General features: G+C 37.1%; 1 protein-coding gene and 1 pseudogene across 4 annotated transcripts in view; one reads left to right on the forward strand and one right to left on the reverse strand.

The window, feature by feature from the left end:
• The window catches only part of GALNT1 (polypeptide N-acetylgalactosaminyltransferase 1), a 208,742-nt gene that overhangs the window by 67,465 nt on the left and 121,325 nt on the right, over positions 1-19,952 (reverse strand). For all 4 annotated transcript variants that reach the window (XM_069075957.1, XM_069075954.1, XM_069075952.1 and 1 more), the window contains exon 4: positions 16,569-16,735. In XM_069075957.1, coding sequence (XP_068932058.1) covers positions 16,569-16,735 — 167 coding nt within the window. The remainder of the gene's footprint in view (positions 1-16,568; positions 16,736-19,952) is intronic.
• On the forward strand, positions 4,485-8,480 carry LOC138152173 (55 kDa erythrocyte membrane protein pseudogene; annotated as a pseudogene).

The raw sequence follows: 19,952 nt of genomic DNA on the forward strand, positions 1-19,952 counted from the left end.
TTCTCTCCAGGAAAGAAAGATAATTCATCTGCTCCAGAAGGACTTGGAGGAAATTAACTTATCTTTCACTTGCTTAAATTATACTTCCTTTCTTATAATGGGATAAGGAATCTGGGGGGTCAGCTCTGAACTGGCGCCAGCAGCTACCAAAAGGTAAATTAGGGGACAGTTAAGTAAATATCCTCTCTGTGAAATGGATTGTTCTTTCCTATAATACTTGGTAGTAGTAAAGGAAGAAAGGTGAAAGAGGAAGCTGGGAACCTAATGAAGAGAAAGAGAAAAAAAAAGCTCTGGGGGGTGTTAATTTTTTAGACCCTGTACCTGAGAACATGGGATAGGGAAAGATCTGTACCTGTAAAGTAATAAAAAAACGGGATTTCAAACTCTGAAGTTGTTTTTAAGATGGAAGGCTCTCTTCTCAGGTCAACAAAGGGACCCCTCCCTCAAACTTTGAAGTTCTGCTGATTCTAGAGGTCAGAGAAATGTTCTTGTTCTCTCATAGCAATCAGAGTTGTATTCTCTCCCAAAAAGAAATCACAGAAAAGGAGAAAGGTAATTCCACTGCTCTAGAAGAGGCATTCTAGAGATCTTAAAATTTCTAGAAGAAAAGACAAAGCAGGTTCACACCACTGGTCAATGGATGTAGGTCATTATTCCACTACTTAAAGAACAACTTCAGTCCTATGCTAAAGTAAAGATTCCATGTAGATTTTTCACCAGGATGTAAACAAAGCTTGGGCCCAACTTCCTTTCCTCCTATTATTTATCACAGAGTTCCAGGAAGGTATTTGTTTAAGCTTCTGACTAAATTATTATAAAGGGAGAAATAGAGAACTGATACCCCTATGGATCCACCTCAATACAAGAGATGAGAGTAGAAGATCTGACACACTGCTGTCTGAACAGGACATTTCCTAGAGAAAACCACTGGATCAAATCATTTTCAGAGCACCAAAGGATATGTTACATAAACCTACTGTTCCAGAGGCAGGGATGAATCCATTCCATCTTTGGAAAAGAAGTTAAATTATACACTCCTCAGGGACAAGCTAAAATAAACATAAAACTAAAATACACACAGGCCACATGTAAAACATATTTCCATATGCCATTGCTTTAGGGTTATAACTAAAAGGGGGTTAATGTTCTTAAACAAGAATTTAATATTTTAAAGTGCCTGACAGATACCAGGAACTATGCTCAAGAGTGAGATAAAAAATACAAAGAATGAAATTATCCCTGTTATTAAGGAGTTCACATTTTAATGGGGGAGATATGACTCTACATGTCATACATAAGCAAAATCATAATAAATATGTACAAAATAAATAAAAATAATTAAATACAAGGCTGTGAGGGAGGGCATTAGTTGTTGCAGGGAGAGGGAAGCAGTAAAGGCTTCATCTAGAAGGTATGTAAGTTGCTTCTTGAAGAGAAAAAGGCATTTTATGAGGTGAAGGTGAAGGAGTGCATTTTAGGAAAACAGTTGAAGACTATAAGAAATGGAGAAAAATTAGCTGGAATCAGATTGTAAAGGACTTTAAAAGATAAACAAATACTACTATATTTTATCCTACCGGCAATATGGAACCCCTAGAGTTTACTGAGCAGGGCAGTAACATTGTCAGATGTGTGTTTGAAGGAGATTATTTTAACAGCTGTGGGAATGACAGAATGGAGTGAGGAGATAGGAGGCAGAGAAACTAATGAAGATACCACTATAATAGTCTAGGCTAGAGATGATGAGGACCTGAACTAAGGTACTCTGGAAACAGAAAGGAACTGGATGCAAGAAGTGTTGTGGAGGTAAAAATAGCAAGATTTGGCAACTTAATGGATATGAAAAGTGAGGGAAAGTGTTAAATTGAGGATGGAACTTTAAGTTAGAAGCCTGAAAGCCTAGAAGAATGCTGGTGCTTTCAACAGAAATAAGGAAGTTTAGAAGAAGGAAAACTTTGAAGGGAAAGAATGAATTCTATTTTAAACATGCTGAGTTTGAGGTATATCTAGAACATTCAGTTTTATAGATACGTAGATCTGGGAGATATCTGCATAGAGATTATAAAAAGCAAAAGCAAACCAAAGAAAACAATGGAAGTCATTGAGGTCACCAAGAGAGTATAGATACAAAAGTGGAGGATCCAATACAAAGTCTTGAGGAATAAAAAACAAAGAGGGGGCATGTATGATGTGGATGAAGAACCAGCAAAGAAGACTGGGAAGTGGTGAGAAGGAAGGAAATCTGAATACAAAGGGATGAGGGGCAAATGAGGCTTCCTCATTATTCGACTTTTCTCTCCTAACTTACTGTCATTTAAAACTGCCAAATCTAGTGACCTATTATTGATCCTCATCTTTCTTCACTACTTTGCAGCCTCTGACAATGTCAATCACCCTCTTCTCCTTGGTTCTTTTTTCTCTCTTGATTTTTTGTGACTTAATTTTATCCTAGTTCTCCTCTATCTAGATGACTGTTTCTTAGTTTCCTGTAATGGATCTTTATACAGGTCGTGTTTGCTAAGCATGAATGTACCAAAGCTTCTGTCTTGGGTCCCCTGGTCCCCTCCTCCTCTGCCTCTCTCTGTTTCAGGTAATGGTATTATCAGCTTCCATGGATTTAATTATCTTCTCTATACTGATAACTGTCAAATCTACTTATCCAGCCCTAACCCCTTTGGTGACTTCCAGGTTCCCAACCCCAATTACTGCATATCTCATATTAGACAACTTCTAGAAGTCTTAAAACTCAAGCCCAGAACTAAGCTCTATCTTTCTCTGTGACTTTCTCTTCTTCCTATCTTCTCTATTACTTCTGAATTCACTACATTCTTCCCAGTCACCTGAGTTTGAAACTTGGATATCATCCTCAATTGCTCACTCTCTCACTCCTCATGTCCAATCTATTGCAAAAACCCATCGATTTCGCTACCTTTATAACCTCTCATATATTTCCCTTCTCTCCTCTGACAATGCCACCACATTGGTGCAGGTTCTCATTATTTAACGAACGGACTATTTCAACAGCCTGCTACTTGGTCTCCCTGCCACAAGACCCCCCCTTTTCCCAGTCTACTGTCGACACAGGTGTGAAAGTCATCTTCCTAAAGTGTATCTCTGATCATGTTACCTCACTACTCAATAATCTCCAATATCTCCCAGGACCAAATAAAAAACCTTTTTGGCATTCTAAGCCCAGCATAACCTGCCCCAGGCCCTACTAAATATAAATGCACTAAGTAGCACAGCATCCTAATTCTTAGAAGAGAAGTTAAGTGAGTTATAGGAAGAAATAGAGAGCAAAACTACACTAATGGGGGACCTCAATCTCCCCCTTTCAGAACTAGATAAATCTAATAACCACAAACTAAAACAAGAAATTAAGGAGGTGAACATTATTTTAGAAAAGACAGATATAATAGACCTCTGGAGAAAACTTAATGAGGACAGTAAGGAATATACCTTTTCTCAGTAGTACATGGCTTCTACACAAAAACTGACCATGTATTAGGTAATGAGAACAAAAAACCTCATAATCAAATGCAGAAAGGCAAAAATATTAAATGCATTCTTTTTAGACCATGAAACAATGAAAATTACATGTAATAAAGGGCCAAGGAAAGATAGATTAAAAATTAAGTGGAGGGGCAGCTACATGGTGCAGTGAATAGAGCACCGGTCCTGGAGTCAGGAGGACCTGGGTTTGGATCTCGCCTCAGACACTTAACACAAAAACTAGCTGTGTAACCTTGGGCAAGTCACTTAACCCCAAGTGCCCTCCAAAAAGAAAAAAAAATAACTGGAAACTTAATTTATTTAATCCTAAAGAATGGGGGGGGGGCAAACAAAAAAATCACAGAGGAAATTTTATATCTCTAAATGCTTACATAAATAAAATAAAGAACAGATCGATGAATTGAGCATGAAATTTAAAAAACTAGAAAAAAGAACAAATTAATCCCGCCCCAATTAAATATCAAATTAGAAATTCTGAAAATCAAAGGAGAGATGAACATAAAATTAAAAGAAAACAAACTTTTGGTTAATTTGATAAGAAGAAAATCAAATTACCAGTATCAAAAATGAAAAGGGTGAAATAATTGCCCATGAAGAGGAAATTAAAGCAATAATAAGAATTATTTTGCCCAACTGCATGACAAAAAAATCTGACAATCTGAGTGAAATGGATGAATATTTACAAAATATAAATTGCCCAAATTAACAAAAGAGGAAATAAAATATTTAAATAACTATGTTTAAGAAAGAGAAACTGAATAAGCCATCAACAAACTCCCTAAGAAAAAATTCTCAAGGGCCAGAAGAATTTTATAAGTGAATTCTACTAAACAGTTAAAGAACAATTCACTCTAATAGTATATTGACTATTTGGGAAAATAAGTAAAGAAAGAGTTCTACCAAATTCCTTTTATGACACAAATATGGTGCTGATACCTAAACCAGGAAGAGTCAAAACACAGAAAGAAAATTAGACCATTTTCTCTAATGAATGCTGATGCAAAATTTTTTAATAAAACATCAGCAAAGAGAATATAGCAATTTATCACAAGAATAATACACTCTGGTCAGGTGAGATATACACCAGAAAGGCAAGGCTCATTAGGAATAAACAGGAATAAATGGAGCTTTCCTTAAAATAATAAACAGTATCTCTCTAAAACCATCAGCAAGAATTATCTGTAATGGAGATAAGCTAGAAGCCTTCCCAATAAGATCGGGGTGAAACAAGGATGTCCATTATCACCACTATTATTCATTATTATACAGGAAATGTTAGCTTTAGCAATAAGAGAAAAAAAGAAATTGAAGGAATCAAACTAGGCAATGAGGAAACAAAACTATCATTCTTTGTAGATGATATGTTAGTATACTTAGAGGATCCTAGAGAATCAACTAGAAAACTACTTTTCTCAAATATCAATTAACAACTTTAGCAAAGCTACAAGATATAAAATAAGCCCACATAAATAATCAGCATTTGTATATATTACCAACAAAGTTCAGCAGCAAGAGAAAGAAATTTCATTTAAAATAATTGTAAACAGTCTTCGTCTCTCTCTCCATCTCTCCTCTCTCTCTTTCCCTCTGTCATTCCCCCAGTCTCTCTCTATCTCCCTCCCCAGCTCCTCTCGGCCTCCCTCTGGGACCACTGAGCTCCTGGCGATTGCCTGGTGGCGGTGGTGCCAACGGTAGCGGCGGCCGATCAGGCAGTCAGTAGGTGCCTAGCCACATCTCCGGTGGTGTCAGGCTCTGGGCAGGCTTGCTTTTGGCCCGAAATGACGCTCAAGTCGAGCTGGAGGGAGAGCGTAAGCAGCATGCGGACGGCCCTGTCCGACCTCTACTTGGAGCACTTGCTGCAGAACTGCCCCAAGCCGGAGGCTGCTTCCTTTCCCTCAAATGCTGTGACCGAGGACATATACACCAATGGGTCTGCTGCACCGGCTAGTCCTGGACTTGGCCAAGAGAGCCACTGTGAGCCAAGGAAAGTCCGCTTCATTCAGTTTGAGAAAGTCACTGAAGAGCCCATGGGAATTACTCTGAAGCTGAATGATAAACAGTCTTGCATGGTGGCCAGAATTCTCCATGGAGGAATGATTCACAGACAAGGCTCCCTTCACATTGGAGATGAGATCTTGGAAATCAATGGCATGAGTGTGACCAACCACTCTGTTGATCATTTGCAGAAGGTGATGAAAGAAACCAAAGGAACGATCTCATTGAAAGTGATTCCTAACCAGCAGAGCCGTCTCCCTGCTCTCCAGATGTTCATGAGGGCCCAGTTTGATTATGATCCCCAGAAGGATCCCCTGATCCCCTGCAAGGAAGCAGGCCTGAAGTTCACCACAGGAGACATCATCCACATCATCAACAAGGATGACAGTAATTGGTGGCAGGGCAGGGTAGAAGGCTCTGCCAGGGAGGCCGCGGGCCTGATCCCGTCTCCGGAGCTGCAAGAGTGGAGAGTGGCGAGTGTGGCCCAGTCCGCCACTCGGGCCGAGTCCCCAAGCTGCAGCCCCTTTGGGGGGAAGAAGAAGAAGTACAAAGACAAGTACTTGGCGAAGCACAGCTCAATTTTCGACCAGTTGGATGTGGTTTCCTATGAGGAAGTCGTGCGGCTGCCTGCCTTCAAGAAGAAGACCCTGGTGCTGATAGGAGCCAATGGAGTAGGCCGCAGCCACATCAAGAATGCCCTGGTCAACAAAAACCCAGAGAAGTTTGTGTACCCAGCTCCGTACACCATCTGACCTCCAAAGAAGAGTGAAGAAAATGGGAAGGATTATCACTTCATCTCCACTGAGGAGATGACCAAAGATATCTCAGCCAATGAGTTCTTGGAATTTGGAAGCTACCAGGACAACATGTTTGGCACCAAATTTGAGACATTGTACCAGATCCATCAGCAAGACAAAGTTGCCATCCTGGACATTGAGCCCCAGACCCTGAAGATTATTTGGACTGCAGAACTGTCCCCTTTCATCGTATTCATTGCTCCAACAGACAAGGCCCAGCAGTCAGAAGCTTTGCAGCAACTGCAAAAGGATTCTGAGACTATCCACAACAGATATGCACATTATTTTGATCTCACGCTGGTAAATAATGGTATTGATGAGAGCCTCAAGATATTGCAAGAGGCCTTTGAACAGGCATGCAGTTCTCCCCAGTGGGTTCCAGTCTCCTGGGTTTACTGAGCACATTAGCTTGCTTTTCCGGATCTTACCCCAGCACCCAATGGCAGCACAACTTCCATTGGTCTTCCCCTCTTCACAGTTAGTCCAGGCTTGCTGCTTCTGCTCCTCACCCACCCACCAAAGATGGGTCAATCTTTGGGACTTAGCAAAGCTGCAGTCAGACCTTTCCTGCAAGAAAGACTCCCTCTCCAAGAATCCCTCTGGAATCACCAGAGTGGGCATCTAAATTACTGAATGGAAATCAACTGGAAAATCACCGGGAGCTGTGTAGAAAAGGACTACAAGTCCCAGCTCTTAGGCTTCTTCTGATCCTGCACGCACAGGCCTCTCCCTCCCACTGATGCAGCTGATTCAGCTCCCTTTCTGCTTCTCTCTTGTTGTCTTGTCTCCCCAGGGAGCACAAGCTTCACCTGGTTTGCTTTGGGGAAGGGTGTCTAGTAGAATGATAGAAATGTTTATTCTTGTGCAATTTCTTTAAATGCCAAAAAGAGAGGAAACTAATGTGCAGGGAAGCCTTAAGTAGCAATAAAAATGTTGCTGTGCAAATGCCAAAAAAAAAAAAAATAAAATAAAATAATTGTAAACAATATAAAATACCTGGGAGTTCATCTGCCAAGAAAAACAGGAACTATATGAACACAATCACAAAACATTTTTGACACAAATGTCAGATCTAAACAATCAGAAAAATATCAGTTACTTATGGGTAGGCCAAGCTAATATCATACAAATGACAATTCTACCTAAATTAATTTATTCAGTGCCATACCAATCAAACTACCAAAAATTATTTTATACAACTGGAAAAAATAACAAAATTCATCTGAAAGAGCAAAAGGTCAAAAATATCAAGGGAATTAATGAAAAAAAAATGCAATGGAAAAGTGGCCTAACCATACCAGATCTGAAACTATATTATAAAGCAGCAATCATCAAAACTATCTGGAGTTGAATAAGAAATAAGAGTGGTAGATCAGTGGAAGAGATTAGGTACACAAGACACAGTAGTAAATAATTATAGTAATTTACTGTTTGATAAACCCAAAGACTTTAGCTTCTAGGAAAGGACTCACTATCTGACAAAAACTGCTGGAAAAACTGTAAAATACTATGGTAGAAACTAGGCATAGACTAATATCTTACACCATATGCCAAGATAGGACCAAAATTGATACATGATTTAGACATAAAGAAGGATACCATAGGAAATTTAGGAGAGCAAGGAATAGTTTACCTGTCATATCTATGGAGAACAGAAGAATGTATAACCAAACAAGAAATAGAGAACATTATAAAATGAAAAATGGATAGTTTTGATTATATTAAATTAAAAAGGTTTTGCACAAACAAAACCAATGCAACCAAGATTAGAAAGAAAACAAAAAGATGGGAAACAATTTTTACAGCAAGTGTTTCTGATAAAGTCATCATTTCTAAAATATAAAGAGAAGTGTATCATATTTATAAGAATAAAAGTCATTCCCCAATTGATAAATGGTCAAAGGATAAGAACAGGCAGTTTACAAATGAAGAAATTAAAGCTATTTATAGTCATATGAAAAATACTCTAAATCACTACTGATTAGAGAAATGCAAATTAAAACAATTCTGAAGTACATCAGATTGGTTAATCTAAGAAAACAGGAAAATGATAAATGATGGATAAAATGTGGGAAAATTGAGATGCTAATGCATTGTTGGTAGAGTTGTGAACTGATCCAACCATTCTGGTGAGCAATTTGGAACCACCCAAAGGGCAATAAAACTGTGCATACCCTTTGATCCAGTAATATCACTACCAGGTTGTATCCCAAAGAGATCATAAAAAAAGGAAAAGGACCTATAAAAGGACCTATATAAATTTTATACATATAAAAATATTTATAGCAGCTCTTTTTGTGGTGGCAAAGAATTGGAAATTGAGGGAACACTGATCAAATGGAGAATGGCTGAACAAGTTGTGGTATATGAATTTAATGGTGTATTATTATGCTATCAGAAATGATGAGCTGGTAGATTTCAGAAAATCCTGGAAAGACTTACATGAACTGATGCTGAGTGAAATGAGCAGAACCAGGAGAACGCTGGATACAATAATGGCAACATTGTGTGATGATCAACTATGGCTGACTTTAAATAGGATCAATGAGATTTTGTGTTATCTCTTTCTTTCTGTACATGTACTCTGACAGACAAATTAATCTGATGCATGTATAGTATAAACCAGTCACATAAATATTTAACTACAGAGGAGAATGCAAGCTTTTATAATGATGATGATGACAGAAATGCAAATTTAAAGAGAGTACATCTTCTATTCAGTTATAAGAGGTACATGATCTGTTTCTCTTCTAATTTTTTATAAATGAACCTTTAATTATTAAGAATATAAATTTATTTAGAATATATCATGGAATATGGCATGAGGTGTTGATCTGTACCTAATCAGCATATTTTAATTTTTTTCCAGCAACTTTTATTATACACGAAATTTTTTCCTTAGGTAATTTGTTTTCTATTTTATCAAACATTGGGTTATTGAGTGCTATTGTTTCTGGTTCTCCTTTGTCCAAGATGTTCCATTGATCTTTCTATTTTTTAACCAGTACAAACTGGTTTAAATGACTGCTGCTTTATGATAAGCACAGTTTGAGGTCTGGTTCAATGTTATTCTCCCTTCATACTTCATTTCATCACTTCCCATGATATTTTAGATCTTCTGTTTTTCCAAATGAAATTTGTTACTATTTTATAAAATTCAAAAAAAAGTATACCACTGGTAATCTGAATGAAACAGCATTAAAGTGAAAATTAATTCAGGTACTTTTGCCTTTTTTATTATATTAGCACAGTCTAGCCAAGAGCCTTGAATATTCCTCCAGCTATTTAAGTTGTTCTTTATTCCTTTAAGTAGCACTTTTTAGTTGCATCTATGCAAATCTTTTGTGTGCTTTGATAAGTCAATATCCAGATAAGCATGTGGTTTTGGATGTTTTGATTTCTAAAATTATTAATTATGTTGAATATTTTCCTAATGGTGAATCATCCTTGCAACCTGGGTATAAATCTCAGTTGGTTATAATAAATGATTTCTTAGATAAAAATTCTGTAGACCGTTGACAGGATTTTTTTCAAAATTGTTGAGTCAATATTCACTGATATTGGCCTATTCTTTCTGTGCTTTATCCTTCCCTGGTTTAGTTATCAGATCTATATTTGTCTCATAAAAGGATTCCAATTGGGCCCTTTCTCAATTTTGGAGAACAATTTGTGAACGAATTGTTCTTTAAAAGTTTGCTAGCGGCCCTGAGTCAGGAGGACCTGAGTTCAAATCCAGCCTCAGATGCTCAACACAAAAACTAGCCATGTGACCTTGGTCAAGTCACTTAATCCCAACTGCCCTCCAAAAAGAAAAAAAAAGTTTGCTAGAATCCTCCTGTGAATCCATCAGGACTGGGAATTTTTTCTTACATAGTTCCTTTAAAACCAGATCTATTTCTTTTTCTGAGATCAGGTTATTTAAGATTTCTATCTTGTTTTCTGATAGTCTGGGCATTTTGTATAGAAATATATGTATATAAATATATATACACACACACAGACATATACTATTGCTCTATTTTATTTCTTGTTAGTATATAACTGCATAATATGCTCTGATTATTCTTTTAGTTTCTTCTTGCTTTTGTTGTGATTTCATTTACTAATTTGATTTTCTGCTTTCTTCTTAATCAGATTAAACTAAAAGTTTATTGATTTTATTAGTTTTTTCAGAAAACCAGTTTTTAGTTCTCTTATCCAATCTGTCACTCTTTTTCATTTTTCTGAATTAAGTCATTCATATTTAATATTGAGAAATTTCTATTTTCTCCCATCAGGCTTGAATTTTTTTCAAGCCTTGGTTTTTTCCCCCCCCCCCGCCCCTTCTGCTATAAACACTGTACTTCAGTTATTTATCTAATTTTAAAAATTATTTTAATATTATATTATTAATGTATAACATATTAATTATATATAATATATAAATAATTATTTAATAATATATAATAAATAAAAATATTTAAAATAATTTTAAAAATAAAGTTGGCCATATTCCCACTGGGTCTCTCTCCATCACCTCTGATCTCCCCTCCTCTCGTTTATTACCCTTTTCCTTTTGGGATCTTGAATATTAGTTCCTTTTTCTCTCCTACTTTAATCTGGTTATATCTGATTCCCCCTACCCCCTTTTTCCTGTCAGTCAAGTAGATTTCCCTTTCCTCCCCCTTCAATCAGTCCTATTCATTAGCTTTTTAAAAATTTCATTTGTTCTGCACTCCTTCCAAAAAGGATTTCTCTCTCTCTTTATTATCCATCTTTTCTGTCTACTTTAGACCCTCTTTCTTTGATTCATGATGTTTACAATTATCTAGTCTCTCTTCTCTGTATTCATGATGCAATTAAAACATCCAAGGTATCCATTCTAGACTTTCTCCTCAATGCAATTTCTACTACTGCCCTGTACAGCTATGCCTCACTCCCAACAATGCCAATTATTGCAATTATCAGAGAGGACACTGCCCCATGATAGGGCCTCTCCCCAACAACATCCTTGATTATGTAGTCAAAACACCTATCTATATCTTCTACCCTTATTTTTTTCCCCCATTTTGCCTCAAAATCTCTGCCCAGGGTCCACAGCCTCCTATTCCCCCATGCTCCAGTTGCCCCCAAGAGTTCTAACTCCCCCACTCCCGAGGCAGAAAAAGTAGTCTTTTCAAACACTAGACAAAACTCAGTATACTATCTCTATTTCCTTTCACAGACCATTTCTCTTCTTCATCTATAGTATTCACCAATGGAACTTCCTCTTACCACCAAAGCAAGGCCTTCTTCCTTCCCCTTCCATTTTTTCAATCCTTCCCTCTACTTAGCTGTTTCCTTTGTAGGCTCTTCTCCTAGTGAGACCATGGGGATCACCTTTACTTCATTATTAGCTCTCTATTCGACCTGGACACGTCACACATTCCTTTATATATCCCTGATCTCCTCCCTTCTTTCATGTACCTTCTCATGTTGTTATATAGTTACACAATCAAACACTGATTCATCTCTAGACAGGGTGTTGCCAGGTTCTGTCCATAATGCCTCAGGCCTGCTTCTTCACTGTTATCTCCACCAAGCTGCAACCTTTACCCCTTTCTCCTTGTCTTCATTTACGAAGAAGTCTCCTACTGCTTTTGCTGTCACTGTTTTTCTTGGTGTCCTTGGATGCTGCACTTATTCAATTCTACTGCATTTGTGTTGTTTCTGGTGTTTGAGAAGCAAATACTCTCTCCAATTCTGCTTTTCTTTCTACAGTTATTTTAAATGTCTCTTCATCATTGAAGACCCATCTATTTTCATTTATGGTTATGCTCCAATTTGTTATCCTGGGCTGCATCCTGAGCTCCATTGCTCTTTGGAACACATTATTCCATTTCTTTCTGCATTTTCTGGTGGGTGGAGAATAGTCTCATGTTATTCAAATTTCCTTTCCTTTGCAGTTGAAGATCTTTCTCTTGATCACTTGGAGAATTTGTTTCTGAATTGAACTGTTAAATTTAGCTGCTATGTGTCTTAAGAGTGTGCAGCCTTGAGTTTTTTTTTTTCCTGGAGGCAAATGATGAATTCTTTCAATTGGGCATTTCATTTTCTCAGTTGAGTTCGCTTATTTTCTACATTATAGTGTTAATGTTTTTTGTTTTGTTGTCTTCTTCTGAAAGATTTATGATTCTCACATCTCTATGCATCATCTTTGATCTCAGTATGTTTTGCTTGTATAGCGATCATACTTTTCTTTTATTTTATTGTCTTTGCTTCTCTCCTTCTAGATTGTCCTTTACTTCTATGTATTCGCATTTCCAGTCTACTGTTTTTTTTTTCCAGTAAGACTTGCCATTGCAGATTTCAGCTTTTCTATTTTGCCCATTAGTTTTGCTGTGCAGGCCATAAATACTGCTCTTAGAATTTTCATTTCTCTTTTGAACCGCTCTGGAACGGTGTGCTATGGTTCCATCCTCTCCTTACATTCCACAGGGTCCTCTGTCTCATCAAGTGTTCAAGTTATTTTCCTTTGTTTTACAGTATTTATTGATAACTGATCTCACTTACTAGATCTGGAAGGCATATTACCTTCTGTTAATGTTTTCTCTGTTGATTTATCCGCTTACATTCAAAGTATGAATTTTCTTTTTCCTTAGATCTTTGGTAATTTTAGTCTTTGCACCCCTAATTTTCCCTTATTGTTCACTTTCTGACTCTCTTCCTTCAGATGGTGGTTTCCATGGATGCTATATTTCAAAGTGTTTCATGTACCACCTCTCCCTCACCCCCATGCTGGGCAATTCATTGTTTACCAGCATAGGAATCTGCCCCAAATGACTTTTATATGAACAGAACTGGCCCCAGCTGGATGCTGAGGTCTCTCCCTCAGATTTAGTCAAGTGCTACATGGCATCCCCCTCTTCTCTCCCTGCTAACCCCAATACATACTGTCCTGTCCCACTCTCTGTCTTCCTTGGTTCTCTGCATTCACAGTTCACAGTTTGCAGCACTGATGCAACAGGATTATCTGTCATGCATTGGCTATCTATCATGGCCCCCAGGAAGCTTTTGCTCCTGAAGGGCTGATGCTGAACTGGCTATTTGTTGTGGCCCAAGCAAACTTCTGTAGCCTGAATCTAAGGTCTCCAAGTCACTGGAAACAAGGAGGGGGAACTGGAATATGGGATTAGGTTTTGTTGCAAACTCATGTGTCAGGTCCTTGGGCCTTAGTGTAGTCTCACTGCTGGTAGCACAGGAGGTAGGAAAGGGGTGCTAAGTGAACTCAGGGTAGGTGTCAGTTCATGACTGTTTTTTTTAAAACTTTTTTATTCTGAATACACTAGAACATGGAGAGAGCTTAAGCTGTTTTATCTTTGGCACATAATTTCTATTTTTGGAGAGCTGTGAGAGGTTGCAGGGATCAGAGTAAATGTCTAGTCCTTCATCTTGTTGCTCATGCGACCCAGAGGTCTTGACTCCAGGAATTTTCATTGGCTATCCCCATGCTTAGAATAATTTCCCTCAAACTATGTTCTCCTGGCTTCTGACTTCCTTCAAGACTCACCAAAAATTCCACCTTTTACAGGAAGTCTTTCCTGATCTCCCTTAATTCTAGTGCTTTCCCTCTGTTCCTTGTTTGTACATAATTGTGTGCAAGTTGTATCCCCCATTAGACTGTGAACTCCTTGAAGACAGGGCCTGTCTTTTACCTTTCCTTGTCTCTCCACTGTAAGCACAGTGTCTGGCACACAATAAAACTTACTAAATATTTACTGACTAACTGGGCATTTAGTTAGGAAATGGAAGAAAGATATAAAATGGCAGCCTGAAAAAGTGGTAAGGGGTTCTAGTGAATATTTTTTAAGGTTAAGGGAGATCTGAGTACATTTGAATAAAGCAGGAAAAACAAGTAGACAGGAAGGAGTAAAAGATCAGAAAGGCAAGAAGGAGGGGATGACTAGGAGTCATTATTGTTTGTCTTTCCTTCTCAAAAAGGACAATGACATCAGGAAGGTCATTCCATGACATGCAAGTGAATTGGATTTAAGTAATGGAAAGCTATGCAAAGTCACCAGCCTCACTTTCTCCTCTTCAGCCATCTGGGTCCTGTGGCCAGATTAAGATCAGGACGACTGGAGATAGCCCTGGATGCAATGGGAGACCTTGGTCCTTTTAAACTAAGGTCTTTCCAAGATCTCAGTATGACTGAGACAACGCCCATTCAGTAAGGCTAGGTAAGAAATGAGGGAAGAAAAGTTAAAAAAAAAAAACAAAGTTAAAAAAACTAAGGGAGTAATTCTCTGAAGAAGACAGGAGGAGGTGGGATCAAGGTTCCATGGACAGGGACTGGCCTGGGCAGAAAGACTAACTTCATTATCAAAGACTGTGGGAAAGAAGAATAAAGTACGGATGATGTCAGTGAGTTTAGAGATACAGGAAAGAGAAGAGAGAGCCCATTGGGAATGGTCTCAATTTTCTCAGTAAATTAAAAGACTAGGTTCTCAGCTGAGAAGGTAGAGTGAGAAGGAGGTAGCAGAGGCTTCAAGAATAAAGAGAAAATTTGGAATAGTGTTTGTGGGGAAGACAGGGAATCCGTTAAGGAGGAACTAAAGGACTGTCTTATAGCAGGAAGGAGCCAGCTGAAGTAGCATAAGATAAATTTGTATTGTGCCCCAGCATGGTTTTATGATGCCCTATAACTCCATCCAGCAGCATGTGAATAGGAGCAAAAGAGAGCAGTCCAGAGCTGGGGTTCTGCAAAGGATGAACAACAATAAAGTGGTGAGGGATTTGAAAGGATAATGTGGAGATAAACTGGTGAATTATAGTGTCAGAACTGGGAAGGGGGGAAAACAAAGGCACAGTATCCCTCATCATCTTTTCTACCACTGTTTCTACCTCTGTCACCTCCTCTTCCCTCAACACTCTGGTTCTACAGAAAAAGATGAATACTACTTGCTCCCCACCACTACTTCCAGATTCTCCCTTGGCACTATTACCTATTCTTTAAGAAACGTATCCCTAAGAATAGGATGACATTGTATAAGAAAGGTACAATGAAAGTGAAGAATAGATTTGGGAGGGGTGGTACACAGGAAAGGCATTAATTATACCTTAAGGTCAGATATAGGAATGTCAGTTTTAAAAATTTTTTTTATCAAAGATAAGGAATGTTATTGGATAATATTGAAATTCAAGGTGTAACCATCCCTGTGTGCAGTTGAGATGGAGTAGAGGATGTAGCCACAAGATCTGAGAATGAGGATTTGGGAGATCATACCATTTAAAGAAGTACTAACATGAACACTGAAGTTCCTTAGTATAAGGTCAGGAATGGGGGTAAAGGAAAGTTAAATTATGCAAAAAACTGGGGAAAAAAGGGATAATGACATGAGGGTTAATGGATAACAGCCACCCTAATATGTATGGAGTGAAGCATTTTAAATGAAGCATCTTCAAAAGAGAAGGTGTCGATGATGTCTGGCAAAGACGGAGTCTGAAAATGGTAGTAAGGAGGAGAAAGGAATATTCCAACTCTCTCTCTAGGACCAGTGTTTTGGGATGGGAAAAAAAAGGAAGGTGATACAAAAGTTAAATGAAGGCAGAACAGTGTTAGAGAGGATGGTCAGGGACTCTGTGCTGTTGGAGGAAAACAGGGCTCAGTGAAAGTAATTAGATGGAATGATTTATAAGAAGAATTTGACAAGAATAAAGGGAATTTTTTCACTATAGAATAGGAATTTCAGAACCTACTATGCTGGAAGCAAGTGGGAAGAAATGTAAGAAAAATATGAATTACTATGGCTAAGGTGGCAGGCACGAGGTAGAACAGGGCTGATCCAGGTGCCCAAGTTCTCCAGGACTGACCTAGGGTTTGCTGAAGCCTCCTATTTTCCTGCCCAGGTTGTGTAAATTAACAGTTATGTATAATCTCTTCCCCAAGTAAAGGCTATAAGCTTGCCATAACCAGCATCCTAAGAAAACTGTAATTCTTAAAAATCCCTTGCATTTCAATGATATTATATAATGCAGTACTAATTCCTTTAAAATGTAAGATTAAGACTTGCCAGTAGAAAATGTATTAAAATTGTGAATGCTAATTAAATGAAGTGATCATGGAGTTAATAAAGGGGAGGTTTTTCCTCCTTTGACATACTATTTAAATGACTATGGAATTCGGAAACAAAAAGAAATTTCATACAAAAGTTTAAAACAAAGGAAAAGGAAAAGCTACTACCATTGGCAAAATGCATTCTTCTCTCATATGGTACATTACTAGTATTTATATTTTTGATTTACCTCTTTCACTTGCATCATCTACCAGAACGATTTCTTCTAGCATGTGTCTTGGTGATCGGTTTATTACACTATGGACAGTTCTTAGAAGTGTACTCCAAGCCTCATTGTGGAAGACAATCACCACACTTGTTGTAGGAAGATTATCTGGATATACCTTTGTTTTACATCTAGAAAAAAAAAATTGTAACATAAGACTTTACTAACACCTCTTCTGATTCCCCCAGCTGCTCCCCTGATAGTTTTACATTTACTTTGTATATACTTGTATAAATATTGCTGTTTACTTCCTCCCAATAAAATGTAAGCTCCTTGAGAGCCAGAAAGGTTTTATTTCTGTATTTGTATCCCTAGCTCTTTGCACAGTGCCTAGCATATAATAGGCACTTGATAAATGTTTGTTGATTAACAGTACACTTTTAGATTAGGGGTTCCTTATTCTTTTTGTTCAGGAGATTTCTCACTAGATAGCTGTTCTATCAGGAAAAGCTGATCAACAAAATACATGAGGATGATTACAAGAATCTATTATTTTAATCACAGAATGAAGAGAAGTTGAAAATTCTTTCTTTAAAGAAATGAAGACAAAATGTTACTGAATAGCTCTTTTAAAAGAAATACTATTTTATTAATCATAATGACATCTCATACATTTGAAAAACACTGTTAGATGCTAAGGAAACAAATACAACAAATTTGGTACATTTATTTATCTAAATAGTGAATATTTTATTGGCACTAAAGATCAAAATGAAAATGCTAAATGTTCTTACCAACTCCTGGAACCCTTACAATTACAGGAAATTTACAGGCCATAGGATATTAGGTAATAGAGTATATTTATAATACTCTACTTGGAGTTGAGTTCAAATTCTTGCTCAGACACATTAATTTTACTAATTAGCAACCTTGGGCAAGTCACTTCATGTTCAGTTTCTCCATCTGCAAAATGGGCATAATAGTAACATCTACCTCACAAGGTTGTTGTGATATGCAATAAGATAAGATAATGTAAGTATTTTTCAAATCTTGAAATGCTATATAAATGTTAAGTACTGTTATAATTTAAGGTAGCCTTATTACATTAAACTTATGAAGGAAAAAAATTGAATTATTTTAAGCTGACAATACTGCCACCCTTTCTGGTAAGCATCTGTCTATTATTATGGAAAATTTGCCATTACCCTCAAATGATCTTTTCAAATTAGCAAGCATTTACATAATTATAAATAACATTGTAAACTTTCACCCAAAATCTAAAGAGAGGCACCACCATAGCCTATAAAAAGTGAGACATATATTTTGGTTAGAAAATGTAACCTAAATATCAGAAAAACAAAAAAATTCAAGAAAACATTTACTTATTAAACTCTAGTCTAAGGACCTAGCATATACTAGGTGTTAACAAAAGATATACATATTGGGGCGGCTAGGTGGTGCAGTGAATAGAGCCCTGGAGTCAGGAGAGCCTGAGTTCAACTGTGGCTTCACACTTGGCACACTTACTAGCTGTGTACTTTGGACAAGTCACTTAACCCCAATTGCCTTGTCTTCTGCCTCCAAAAAAAAAAAGATACACATATAAGACAGTCTCCTCCCCCATAAGTTTTTAATTTAGTTGGGGAAATTAAGACTAATAGAACCTCAAGAAAAACCATAATCAGGCGGCTAGGTGGCACAGTGAATAGAGCACCAGCCTTGGAGTCAGGAGGACCTGAGTTCAAATCCGGCCTCAGACACTTAACACAAAAACTAGCCTGTGACCTTGGGCAAGTCACTTAACCCCAACTACCCTGCATCCCTCCTCTAAAAAACAACCAACCCCCCCCCCCAAACCCATAATCTCTTAAGATTTTAAATATTGACAATAAGCTCACTAGCAAATTAACAATGACGACATTTATATTTACTTATATATTTAATCATTAAATATTTAATTAGTTATATAATTATATATAATGTATTATAGTATATGTAGTAAATGTATAGTATATATAACATATTAATTATATATTTTACAGAATATAGAATATAATATATAACATAATACATTATATAATAATTATAAAAGTTATTTGTTTCTTAAATATATTTATAATATAAATTATTTTTTTGTGTCATAAAAGACCTCATCCTGGAAATATATGGTTGGTAAGAGTTAAGTCTAAACAAAAAGTAAAGAATAAGAAACATATTATGAACATGCAGTATTAAATAGACTGTCTGAATATAGCACTGATACAGTTGTGGAATATGTGAAAACAAAGGAGATAGTGTCCAGCGTAATGGGGTAGATTCCCTATGTTGGATTTATATGAAGATGTGGACAAAAGCTGAACAAAATGAGAAAGCACAGACAGGTTATAATTGAAGAGTATCTAAATAGACAACAAAACATATTCACTTAAGTTACAAATATTGTTAAGACAATATACAACAATTCGATAATAAAACAACAATGCTAAATGAAATGATTCCTACTACAGGGAGTCTTTTATAATGTAGCCTTTTAGCTACTTCTCTTATATTAAGAAAAAAAAAAGCTGAGGACCCTCTTCTCCCTCCTTACAATGGGAAATTACTCCTTTTTTCCTCCTACAAACCATACTGTTTCCTGGAGCCTTTACTCATCTGTTCCTCCCCAGCTTCCAATCCCCAATACAAACAATTTCCTGGAAAAAGAGTTGGAGAACTTGCTTTAGACATGTAAGAAGAAAAACAAAGACTAAGTAAAAACAAATACTTATGAAGAATATGAGCATAAATTCCTATGATGCGAAAAACTGAAGAAGATATAGAGTGATTAGGAAGTTGAATGGCTGGGTATATAAGATATTATGAAACAGTCTAGACCTAGTACTGTTAGAAACTTTAGGGGAATATGTACTCAAATTGTATGGCAAAGAAATTAGACCAGAAGACAAAGTAAGAGTAAATAGGAAAGTCTTTCTAGGAGGATGGACACAGAAAGCTAATTTTTAGGATTTTCAAAGGGCACATGAAAAAGACTTAGTAATTTAAATTGATTATAAGTTTAATTTTAGTCAGATATATAGAGATTGATCAAAAACAAAACAAAAACCAACACAAAATCTAATACAAAGTTTGTTGTTGCTGTTTTAAATAGAGGGTAAAGATTTCTAGCCTGAGGTTAAAAAAAATTAATCAAGACCTTCTCTGAGGACTGTGCCTTCCATCAACTGCTGCTCAAGTCCTTGGAGAGAAGGCTGCTAGGGGCTAGAAAAGGACTTCTATCTTTGGCACTGCAAAGTACCTTCCACCTCCTACTGCCAGCCAGCTTGACCCTCTCCCCCCTGCAATCTCCAACCCCCATGTAGACAGCCTTTGGTGAACAGAGCAGCAAATTCCCATTGACCTCAGGCCTTC

Source organism: Petaurus breviceps, unplaced genomic scaffold, assembly GCF_028583685.1.
Source record: "Petaurus breviceps papuanus isolate PSGF00001 unplaced genomic scaffold, PetGlider_PUasm1.0 151, whole genome shotgun sequence".
NCBI lineage: Eukaryota > Metazoa > Chordata > Mammalia > Diprotodontia > Petauridae > Petaurus > Petaurus breviceps.